Source organism: Pteropus vampyrus, unplaced genomic scaffold (assembly GCF_000151845.1).
Source record: "Pteropus vampyrus isolate Shadow unplaced genomic scaffold, Pvam_2.0 Scaffold518, whole genome shotgun sequence".
NCBI lineage: Eukaryota > Metazoa > Chordata > Mammalia > Chiroptera > Pteropodidae > Pteropus > Pteropus vampyrus.
In genome coordinates, this window is record NW_011889299.1 from 1,297,695 (window position 1) to 1,310,307 (window position 12,613).

At 37.3% G+C, this 12,613-nt stretch overlaps 1 protein-coding gene across 18 annotated transcripts in view; it reads left to right on the forward strand.

Moving 5' to 3' along the window:
• Positions 1 to 12,613, forward strand: part of HUWE1 (HECT, UBA and WWE domain containing 1, E3 ubiquitin protein ligase) — a 153,150-nt gene that overhangs the window by 78,763 nt on the left and 61,774 nt on the right. For all 18 annotated transcript variants that reach the window (XR_002777818.1, XR_002777819.1, XM_011383418.2 and 15 more), the window contains 6 exons: positions 828 to 934; positions 1,176 to 1,353; positions 2,220 to 2,311; positions 2,922 to 3,133; positions 8,188 to 8,245; positions 9,174 to 9,350. Coding sequence is in view for 16 of the 18 variants with exons in the window: in XM_011383418.2 (XP_011381720.1) it covers positions 828 to 934; positions 1,176 to 1,353; positions 2,220 to 2,311; positions 2,922 to 3,133; positions 8,188 to 8,245; positions 9,174 to 9,350 (824 nt within the window). In the remaining 2 variants the exon portion in view is untranslated. The remainder of the gene's footprint in view (positions 1 to 827; positions 935 to 1,175; positions 1,354 to 2,219; positions 2,312 to 2,921; positions 3,134 to 8,187; positions 8,246 to 9,173; positions 9,351 to 12,613) is intronic.

The window sequence follows — 12,613 nt, forward strand, 5'->3', positions numbered from 1 at the left end:
TGTCAGAAATTGGTCAGATTGATACCCAAAGACTCTTAACAATTCTGATGATATTTTTAAATTGTTGAAAAGGCTTTTTACAAATACATTTTGTCTATTTTCATCAGTTAAGTTTATGTTCACTTTAACCCAGCAAACCACCTGCTGTTTCACCTTAGATTTTTTTTCCTGTATAAGCCGACAAAGGGTATATTTTTAGGTTTTTCAATTCTCACGATTGTAGACTGGTTTATATACATGGTGGTACATGTATTTAGTGGAATAGTATGCAGCCAGTGCGTTCAAGTCAAATGAGTTGTAGTGACAGAAAGATAAAGGAGATTATACAGTATACATTACAACTGGAACCAAACAAGTTGTATAGCAATATAATTTCATTTGTATAACAATATCCCTATAAAATCCTGATTTTCTTTTGCTTTTTATTCATAATTTTTAAATAAAATGGTACATATTTAAGGTGTGCGACATGATCTGATATACATAGTGAAATGATTTCTGCGGTCAAGCTAATTAACATCTCACGTAGTTACTTTTTTTGTGATGAGCACCTGAAATCTAATCTCTTAGCATATTTCCAGTGTCCAGTACAGTGTTATTAACTGTAGTTGTCATGCCTGTATGTTGCCCATGAAAATCTTAAAGGGTAGTCACTAAATTCTTAATAATGATTAATCTCTGATGAACAGTATTAGAAACTTTTATTTCATGGTAAGCACAAGCATTTAAATTGTTTTACATTTCGTATTTTTTTTAAGCCTTTGGAGTTTTTCTTTTTTATACCTATGAAGAACCTCAGTTTCTCATATTTCTCTCTTTTTTTTAAGCTACTGAAGTGGTGACTGTATTTGTATTTCAAGAACCATCACTGCTCTCCTCACTCCAGGACAATGGATTAACAGATGTCATGCTGCATGCACTGCTTATCAAAGATGTGAGTCCTTTCTGCTCCTCTGTAAAGAATACTCCCTGCAAAACACACACATACACACATATATACTTAAAAAGCAGTCTTGTGGCATGAAAATCCTCTCTTCTGTTTGTAGTATTGAAACTAATTGGGGCCTGTTCAAGATCTTTTATATCTCTTTGTGCTGTACCCTTGGCCAAAGTTTCTTGGCATCTACATCTGAATTCTTTTAGATGTCTTCAAACTCACTTTATCTTTTCTCTAGGTTCCTGCTACCCGTGAGGTCCTTGGTTCCCTCCCTAATGTATTTAGTGCACTCTGCTTGAATGCAAGAGGTCTCCAGTCATTTGTACAGTGTCAGCCTTTTGAACGTCTTTTCAAAGTTCTTCTGTCTCCAGATTACCTCCCAGCTATGCGGAGGAGGAGGAGTTCTGATCCCCTTGGTAAGTCACCAGGATTTATCTTACAATAAATAGTTGGTTTATGGGTATGCCAAGATTTTTAGATGATTAACCAGCCAACAATTGGCAAAGAAACCTTTCTTCTTTGATCTCGCATCATTTGTCTGGCTAAGAGTGCTAAGCGTAATGGGAATTATCACCATACATTAAATTGCATGTAGAAAAGAATACTTCATTCTTAGCCTCTGCTCATAATATTTCTATGCTTCTCAACAGTTCACTGTTAAATGTATTGTCTTGGTGCTGGTGAGAAATGGGTATTAGAGAGCAACGGTAGATTTCCAGATCTACCATGTAGTCTGCAGCAAGACGAGATATGGAGTCCCAAGATGTTGATCCTGATAATCGTAGGTTCTAATATCCAAGTCCCTAAGATAGTCACAAATGAATAGGTTTTCTTGGCATTGTGTTTGAGACTAGATCATTGAATAGAAGGAAAGTAGGGCTCCAAAAAGAATCCAGTTTTCAAAAATGTGCTTCATGCTTTCAGCCACCACTGTAGCATTCTAGTCACTATCATTCTTTACTGGCACAGCCAGAGGGTTAATGGTTTATGCTTCTTTCTTCTCTTTTCACTCTGCAATAGTAGTTCAAACCTCAATAGTAGAGATTGCCAGGGTAGAATGTAGCATACATAATTACTTTTAAACATTTACTAGGCTGATAAAGTTCCTTCCTACTCCCTAGTGATTTGGTTGCCGAGATTGGTGTGAATTCATTTGAGAAAGCACGGAATTAGAAAATCACAACCACCAGCTCAGTTTCTTCTTTCATTCTTATATTGTCACAGAAAATAGCTCAAGCTCTATTTTCTTCAGTCTTTCTAACAGTTCATTTTTTGCTTTAAGGGGATACTGCATCCAACCTGGGGAGTGCTGTTGATGAGCTTATGAGACATCAGCCCACCCTCAAAACAGATGCAACAACTGCGATCATCAAGGTATGGAAAATGATAGGTTATGACCATGGGCACGAGAGAGTAGGGAATGAGGAATTATTAGAAAAAGGTTTGGCCTTCTGGAGGTCATTTGGATTCTTGGACTATGCCTGTAAGAGGATATGTCTGCCTTCTTTTCTCCATGTCCTTGGGTTGGTCCTTTGCCCATCTTCCCAAAAAAAGTTACTTGACTGTTGCTTTCTTATATAGGATATTAACAAGTTGCCAAGGCTTAGCTTCTGTTTGTAAATGTTGATTTAGAAATATAAAAAAGCTTATTTCCCTTTCTAGTCTTTGTTTCTTGATTTTTCCCACATTTACTAGCCCTGCCAGTTGCATATTAGGATTGTCGAAACTAGTATATGAGTTCCTTGTGCCTGGTGAATTAGGACATGGAGTCAGATCAGTCAGTTACTTAGTAAACCATGTGATCCTGAACAAGTTATTTAACTTCACAGAACTTCACTTCCCTTGTTTGTGAAATGGGGTTAATGACTACATTTTAGGAATGGTGTATATAACATGTGTGTAGCACATATGGTCAAAAAATGTCAGTCACCCCCCCCCCATTCCTTAATTACTAATAAGTAATCTTATTTCCTGTGCCTTTCAGTTGCTTGAAGAAATCTGTAATCTCGGGAGAGACCCTAAATACATCTGTCAGAAGCCATCAATCCAGAAGGCTGATGGCACTGCCACTGCTCCTCCCCCAAGGTCTAACCATGCTGCAGAAGAGGCCTCTAGTGAGGATGAGGAGGAAGAGGAAGTACAGGCCATGCAGAGCTTTAATTCTACCCAGCAGAATGAAACTGAGCCTAATCAGCAGTAAGTGTTTGCAAGACAGGTTCACTAGCCTTGTGATTTTGGGCATGTTGTTTTCATCTATAAAAGTAAGAGAATTGGAATAAATCATTATAAGGTTCTTCTGGCCCAAGAAGTCTATAGATTTTTTTTTCTTTGAATCTCATGTGTCATTTGTGCTTTGGTATTTAATTGTATTGGTTACCTTAGCATACTCTCTTTAAAGCTGTTCATGAAATTGAATCAAAATTCATTATATCATTATATGTTGGGCTTTCCTCAGAGGACTTGTTGTTGATTTGGTGTTCCATGTCATCGACCGTTTGGTTGTTTCCATAAATGAGCACATATGGAATGCATTGCACTTTTGAAGCCTGTCTCCTAAGGAGTCCTTAAGAAGTATGGAGATTTGTTTTTGGTTGGCCTGTGTTTTTGATTACTATCTATTCTACACGTATCAGAAGGCTTTGGAATGTACTATATGACTTTAACCAGAGTAGATTTTTCCTTTATATTTGAGGTTCATTTTACATAAAAATTTACTATCTGGGCTTAAAGACTGCTGGCTGATAGTGGATGACTGTTGTACCTATAACTTTTAATCACTTTTATGCTAGAAGTGGATGTGATCTCTCTGGACAGTCATGCATTCACTCATTTAGTAGTGTTCTTTTTGGTGTATAGATAAGTAGTTCTGAGAGAAGCTTGAGCATTTTAGGTGTGGCTATCTATGACTGAGTTTGAGCTTGAGACTTATGAGAAGATTATGGTGGAGTGGACAGCAGAAACAAAGGCCTAGATTCCAAAACCGGTGTTCCCTCTTGGAACTCTAGAAAATATTGAGCCTTCTGGTATGAGTGGTTTTGTTGTTATTGTTTTGGAAGAGAGACATTAAGTACATTGCTTTGTGGAGCAGATAGCTTAACCCTTGTCTGAGTAGGCAGCCCTATATTCTAGCTGCGGTGCGTGTGCGTGCGTGCGTGCGTGCGTGTGTGTGTGTGTGTGTGTGTGTGTGTGTGTGTTTTAATTAAAATGTTCTCTTTCTGGAAGAGGAGGACACCCTGAAAGAAAGCAAAAATATTTGCAAATGAGTCAGAATCTCGGTGTTTCCTTCCTTGCCTTGCCTTTGATTGTCAGCCGCCCTGCTGTGATAGGGTTCCCTCTCCTGTTTACAAACAAGGAAAAGATTTCTTAAACATGAGTGGTGGTGGTGGTGGCGGTGGCGGTGGCGGTGGCGAGTCAAGATGTATGCATTCATCCGCATAGAACTTCTTTTCTACCTGGACATTTTACAGCTGCCTTAGATCTAACATGCCCAGGTTTCAAGCTGTACATGGTATATTGACATTTTTCTCAAGCCCTTGTGTTTCTTCACTCTCCATGATTTTCTTGTGATATAATGTGTCACAAATAGGAAGTTGATCATTTATGTTCTCCCAACAGTTTTATTAAAATTATTTATATATTCTAATAGCTTCTCTTGTTAATCTGTATGCTCCTTCAGGGCAGGGACAATATCTCATTCAAAAATGTATCCCAATTACTTTGTATATAGTAGATAATCAGTCAATAAATGTTTATTCGTGGGTCAATGGAATGAATCAAGAGCATTAAATTAAAGATTCCCTGAGTCTTAAATGCCAAGAGAGCTGGCCCTAATGAAACATGAATGACAATGAAGAAATAGTAAAAATACAGCATTAATTCTCTACCACAGTGTTAAATAGTAAAAATACAGCATTAATACTCTACCACAGTGTATTTTCTAGGGCTGCAGAGGACTCTAGTAGTTGCTGTTCCACAGTAGATATTTTTCTCTACTCTCCGTGGTCTGTATGTTTGTCACTACTTCACTAACATAACATACCTAAGAGTCTCACAAATGTTGATACATACACTTTTCCACTCCTGCCACCTTCAGAAGCCTCAATTGGGTCACTACATGAATTATTAAGCCTAGGAGGTAAAGCAAGAGACTGTCTTAAACTCAACCTCTATTTTGAAAGCTACAGTATATTAAAGGGAAAGTTCTTTTATCTCCTTATTTCAGGCAGTTGTGATGGGAGTTGGTATATACTTTCTGCTAATATGGGAAGAAGCTTAGAAAAAATTACAGTGTGTGCCATCTTCTCAAACTCTTGTTCATACCCACCCCCACCCCCCCAAACACAAAATTTTTCAGTGGGACTCCAAAAAAAATCCCTGTCTTTCATGCCCTTGTCTGTTTTCCAATGCCTTAAATACACGTATGAGTAAATTTTTTCCAGTATTTTTTATTGAGGTATAACTTCTGTACAATAAACTGCACAGCTTTTAAGTTTTATATTTCTCCATTCTAAGATAAGGTAACTAGTTACTTCTATCATAGGATAAGTTTGCCTATTCTAGAACATCATATAAATAGAGTTAATGGAGCCTTATATGTGTATATTTGGTATATGTACTTTCTTATTTCTGGCTTCTGTTGCTCAACATGGTTTTGAGATCTGTGTTGTTGCATCTATCAGTAGGTTGTTCCTTTTCGTTGTTGAGTAGTATTCCATTATATGAATATACTACAGTGTCTATCCATTTACCTGTTGATGGACTTTCGAGTTTCCATTTTTTTCCAGGCTCAGACTGTTCTTTTCCCTTATTTTTTCCCAAAATCCACAGCTAGTATTTGAAAATGATGTTTGTATTCGATCTTGAGATACATGATTTTGTGTTAGAGATCCAAAATAAGGAAACTTAGGTACTATAGTCTACCCCACATACATGAAGTTCTGTTCTGCATTCAGAGTTTCATCACAGGTGGTTCTAAATACTTGCCTTTTGGCCTCTTCTGCCTTCAACATCATTTGATCTCAGCAAAACTGATATTGCAGGGGATGAATATACTTGCCAGTAAGTAACCAAGGGTTTTAGTTGGGGCGAGATAGTTTATTTTGTAGTCAATTCCATTTACTTTGCCTAACTTAACCGCCTATTCTGAATAACTTGAAAGATACGGGTTATGTAAATTCATGTGGTCTTAGGAACTTCAATAGCATCTGTCTGGGCTTTAAAGGCAGCGAATGCAGAGAAGGAGTTGTTCCCTGAATCATGGCCCACTTGGAAGGCTTCTTTACCAAAGGCAGCTATGTTTCTTCAAGAGCTGGAAGAAAGACCTCATTTCCCTTACCCCACCCCAAGAAACCCATGAGATCTATTGTATTATACACTGTACTATATGCTTCTCGATTGGAATCTTCCTTTACTTCTGATTAAGGGTTTCAGTACCATAAATACACATGTAAAACTGACCAGACTAAAATCAAATTTGGAAATGTGTACATGTTTTAGAGAAGGAGGGAGAGACAGGAAGTTTTTAATTTGAAAGTAAAGGTAAATTTTTTCATTCATCATAGGATTGCAGTCTTTCATTGTTTGAAAAATGCTGTGGGTCAGAGTTTCATATGAGGTTAATATGAGAATGCCTTCTCTTAAAACCACTTGGTAGGGGGATTTGTGCTTCAGAGAGATGATCATTTTTATTTTTACTATTCCTATATGACATCCTGAACTTGGAAGCCAAAGATGAGAGTAGGGAGAATAGTCGTTATTGAACAAATGTGTTCCTGGAGTTGGATTAAGAACCTCTGTCGGTTAGTTTTCTCTCTTGTTCTTCTCCCTAACTTCCATTTAGCAAATGAAGGAAGTACCTGGGTCCCATTTCATGGTGTTGCTTTGGCTCTTTGCCATTATATTTGACTTCTGCACAGAGGCGGGTGTCTCATTGGGCTAGAGCCACACCTTTGCTTCTTAGCTGTAGAGATGAATCTCTGGGTTCTTTCCAAGGAGGTGCAACCCAGCTGGGGTAGATATATTGGTGTAAGTTGCAGGGAATGCTGCAGTGGTTCCCAGGGGGGAACTTTATAATCAAATAAAAGTTTGTGATTATCCCATGGAATCATTTCACTTCTGGCTCTTGGGTTCTCCTTTTGTACAAAGTTCTTTCCCAAATTCTTCATTGAGCGTATTCACAGCATCCTACTCAATCCCTAGCTCTGAATATTTCGTCAGTGGAGCCATTCGTTATGCCTTTCTACTCTCTTTACCAGTCTAGATTTTTCTGCCAAATGTCTTTGTGCCTGGCAAACCTTTGTTCACATTTTATCTTGCTCAGAGATGAGAACTATTGGCTTCTTAACAACTTTTCTTGCCTCTCTCTCCCACTACCTCTTCCTTCTTCCATCTCTGCTTTTTACCTAAAATCTATTCCAGGGTCCTGTATCTAAAGTGCTCCTTATTTGACTCAAGTTTTGTCCCTTTTTGAGGTTTATCTTTGAAGTAGATTTTGTTTCATTTCAATATACTTTATGGGTTTTTCCCTTCTGTTTATTTCTTGCAAATGCCAAGACGTAGCCATTGGGCTAAAGGCTGCATTCTCTGTGGCTGTTGCATTATTGCAGCCTTTTCATCTGCAGTACAGCATTGAAGCAACTGAGGCAAAAGACCTGATCAACAGTTTTTGGATACTTCAGAAACTGTTGTGACACAAGCACAGATTGTTAGGGAAGGAGGCCTTGAGCGTTGGCTTCATCTTTGACCAATTTTGTTCTGAGTGGTTTGTCAATCTAAGCATGAGATTTTTGAGCAAATTAAATTCCATTTTTTGCTCACATTTTTTGCTTTAAACCTGATGCAAGAACAGGGTAAGATGTTTATGAATTTGTTTCTTTTTCTAGCTCCTTTCTTCAAGCCAGTGTTTGAATAGTCTCTTAATTGAACTTGCTTTCTTTTTTTTATATTGATGAATTCATCCTATGGTAGTTTGCCTAAGATGAGGTCATTTCTTTTGAGACATGTACAGATGCTGAGTTTGTGAAGGCTTGATTTTTCCTTTTGTTCTCAACCTTGGCAGGCTAGCTGCAGAATTGATTTTAGCTCTTTTTTGTTCTGTGCTATACCATATATATTTTCTCTCTCTATCTCTCAAGGCTATAAGTCTAACTTAGAAAAAGGCCTAGAATTTCATGCTGCTTCCTTTCCTCGCTTTGTTCTCTTGCACTGGTATTTTGAATTTCTGTGTAACTCACTCTTTTCTCCCTTAACAGGGTTGTTGGTACAGAGGAACGTATTCCTATTCCCCTCATGGATTACATCCTTAATGTGGTAAGATTCATGGTGGGGTAAAGGTGTGTGCTTTTCTGGAAAATGTATGGGGTTACCAAATAGTCCAGTGATTTCTGTGTTTTTATTTTCACTAGGGCCCTTAAAGTACAGAGCTGTGGGGAAAGATGTGCAAACCTTGTTCTGTGAGACTGGTTTGCCACAAATTAGCCAATGCTCTCCCCTTTTTGGATATTCCCAATTTTCTGTTCTTTGAATGTGTCCAACACATATTTTTTCCCATGAATTTCTTTTTTAAAAGAAAAATTAATGTGGCCTTTTCTTTTAACTTCCTGTGTGTCTCACAGGAAAAAGTGAAGAGTTCAACTTTTCCCATAATTGTTTACTTATAAAGGAGCCCACTTAGCATTTGTTCTAGCCCATTAAGCACTTCCAAGACTTCGAGAGGTGGTTTCTCTTGTTGGCTATGTGTTTGTTGCCCACATTTTACTTTCTTTACCCTTACAAAATGCTTTATTTATTTGGTCCGAATCACTCTTTCAGAGTTCTAGGTTTCATTTGCATTATGAGTACATTTGAGGGAAAGTATCCGTGCTGTTTGCTTCCAGGGGAGAGGCAATACATTATCATGCAAAGGAGCACTAAATGAGGAAATTAAGAGATTAGACTTGATTCTGCCACTAAGTCATGGTGTGGCCCTCATCAAGTCATTTAACCTCTCTGTGCTCTCAAATTATATGACTTTAGGTGTGGCCGAAAAAGTAGATTGGGAAGAAGTTGTAATTATTTCCTATTTTCTGGATGTTTAGGGTCCATATCATATATCTATCCCTGTTTACCTGAAGTTTTTTTTGTATTCTAGAAAATACTGTTTTTTGTGACTACAAGGCTACCCCTGTCCTTATTTCAAGCTTTCCTTTTAGTTCCAAGTGTCAGGCTCTAACTTTTTTTAAAAATTTTCATTACCTAGATGAAATTTGTGGAATCTATTCTGAGCAACAATACAACAGATGACCACTGCCAGGAATTTGTGAATCAGAAAGGACTCTTGCCTTTGGTTACCATTTTGGGTCTTCCCAATCTGCCCATTGACTTTCCCACATCTGCAGCCTGTCAGGCTGTTGCAGGTGTCTGCAAATCCATATTGGTAAGAAGCATCTGGCCGAATATTTTCATTTCTTTTTAGAAGTCAATATTGCAATATTTTTGTATACATGTTTTTACTGTGGTCTCCTTTTACCTTCACCAGAAAAATAGTGATGAAATTTGTGGTTGTGTACTACAAGTGAATTTTGTGACTGTAATAGTCTGCCACATTATTTCTCACTGAAAAGTTGAAGTGTTTGTTCTTTCTTTCTGGGTTTAGTTGGTATATAGTTTTAACATTTGATTTTATTGGAAGGGAGTATCTCTGAGAAAGCTTTGAAGCTAGGTTTTATTAGTGTATCATCCTTTGTCATGGATGTGTTTAACACAATCTGGTATTGTTTAGCTGTTTATTTTTTTCTTTTTCAAACTTTATAGTCATATATTTTAAGCATAATTGACCTGTAGTTTATCAAATTTTGCCAAAATGTGAAGTTCCTTTATTTATATTAAAAGTGGTAAAACACACATAACATTTTTACCGCTTTAACCATTTTTAAGCATACAGTTCAAGTAGTGTTAAGCGTACTCACACTGTTGTGCAACCCATCTCCACAACTCTTCTCATCTTGGAAAACTGAAATTCTTATGCCCATTAAACAACTCCCCATCCCCCTCTCCCTCCCTGCTCCTGGTAACCACTATTCTACTTTATGTCTCTATAAATATGACTGTTGTAGGTACCTCATGTAAGTGCAATTTATATGGTATTTGTCTTTCTATGATTGGCTTATTTTGCTTAGCATAATGTCTCCAAGATTCATCCATTGTGTAGCATGTCACAATTTCTTCCTTTTTAAAGCTGTATTAACTCCATTCTGTGTATAAACCACATTTTATTTATCCACTCATTCATCAGTAAACAGTTGGGCTTCCACCTCTTGGCTATTATTGTGAATTAGTGCTGCTGTGAACGTGGGTGTGAATATTTCAAGATTGCTTATGTGCGTGTGTGAGATGCAAACACTTAAGATCTACTCTTAGATTTGAAGTGTATAATAATACAATATTATTAACTGTAGTCACCATGCTGTACATTAGATCCCCAGAAGTTATTCATCTTATAACTGAAAGTTTGTATCCTTTGACCAACATCTCCAGCCCCATGGCAACCGTCATTCTGCTTTCTGATTCTATGAGTTTGACTTCTTTAGATTCCACATATTCGGCGAGATCATACTCAAGACCCTGATTTCCGTTCTTTTGGTTATATACCCAGAAGTAGGATTGCTAGATCATATGTAGTTCTGGTAGTTCTGTTTTTAATTTTTTGAGGAACTACCATTACTGTTTTCCACAGAAGCTCCACATTTCATATTCCAACCAGCAGTGCACAAGGGTTCCCGATTCGTCCACATCCTCACCAAACACTTGTTATTTTCTGGGGTTTTTTGATAGTAGCCAAACCAGTGGGTATGAAGCAAGATCTCGTGGTTTTGATTTGCATCTCTCTAATTAATGACATTGAGCATCTTTTCATGTGCTTATTGGCTTTTTGAATATCTTCTTTGGAGAAATGTCTATTTGAGTCCTTTGCCTTTTTTTGTTTTTGTTTTTTGTTTTTTTTTTTTAATTCCCCCCAGACACACACACTTCCAGCCTTAGTTGCTGCCTCCCCTTAAGAACTGGATCTCTGAAGGCGGGGCATCTCCTCGCACGTGCTTGCGGTGCATACCTGGGGCCTGGCGCACCTGGGGTATGGACCATGGTTCCACTGGGGCTCGAACCCAAGATCTTCTGCGTGTAAAGCAGATGTGCTAACCACTACTCTGTTGGAACCACCCCCCCCTTGCCCATTTTTTAATGGTGTTGTTTTTTGCTGTTGAGTTATAGCAGTTCTTTATATATTTTTAGATATTAGTCCTTTATCAGATAAATGATTTACAAATATTTCTTTCCCATTCCATGGGTTGCCTTTTCACTCTGTTAATAGTTTTCTTTGGTTCACAAAAGGTTTTTATTTTGAAAAAGTCCAGTGTATCTTTTTTAACTTGTGTTGCTTGTGCTTTTGGTGTCATATCTAAGACATCATCGCCAAATCTAGTGTTGTGAAGCTACCCTGTAGCTTCATCTAGGCATTTTATACTTTAGCTCTTAGATTTAGGTCTCGGATCAATTTTCAGTTAATTTTTTACATGGTATAAAGTGAAATCCAACTTTATTCTTCTGCATGTGAATATTTAGTTTTCTCAACACTATTTGTTGAAAAGACTGTCCTTTCCATATTTGTACCCTTGTCAAAAATCATTCGACCATGTATGTGAGGGTTTATTTGGGTGCTTTCTGTTCTATTCCATTGGTCTTGATGTCTGTCTTTATGTCAGTACCACACTTCTGATTATTGTAACTTTGTGGTGGTAAGTTTGGAAATCAGGACATGTGAGAGCTCCAGCTTTATTCTTTTTCAAGATAGTTGTATCTTATTTGGAGTCCCTTAAGATTCTATATGAATTTAAAGAGAGATTTTTCTGTTTCTGTAAAAAAAAGTCATTGGGATTTTCATAGGGATTGCATTAAATCTGTGAAGCTCTTTTATTAGCTGGGTTGTGCAGTAATAAGTAATTTCTGCTAAAAATCAAATCCAGTTGCTTTCAGACTTGGAAAGATCCATAATTATGACATGTCTGTGTTTAATGTTTTATTTTGCTTTACTCTGTGTGAATATTTAATTAAGTGCTATTCATAACTACAAGAGGGGAAAGGACTGCTCCATCTTTTTCCTACCTCTAAGATACTGTGTGAGAATAAATAGATTTATTTAAATCTATAGGAAAGGCACATACGTTTTCATATCTTTGAACAGCAAGCGATAGTGTTTTACTGTCAGATTTTTCTGAAGGCTCAAAAAGAAATTACAAGGGCCATATAATACTTGAGTTGTCTCATAAAAAAATTAACTAGCCGATCCCTATCCTAGAATTGTCTGTCTCTCTTATTGTGGGAAGTAAAGAACATTTGTAATAATGGTTTACTTCCATGCTCTGGAACCTTGCCTAACATTGCTCCCTGTTGAGCAAAATTTGGAATTCATCTTATAGCATGGAGTCCTGGCTATAACAGGATTTCATTTTAAATATGATTGGCTTACCACATTTGAAAGTCTCCCATTTGGGAGAAATAATGTGTTGCTTTAAAAGGAGATGTGAAGGATGTCATACATGCATTCATATTTTGGTTCTACCATTTACCAAGTGAGAAAACATGGCCAAGTCTGAAATTTGCAAGACTTGTCTTCCACTTCTTCTGTTGTGACTATTAAAGACA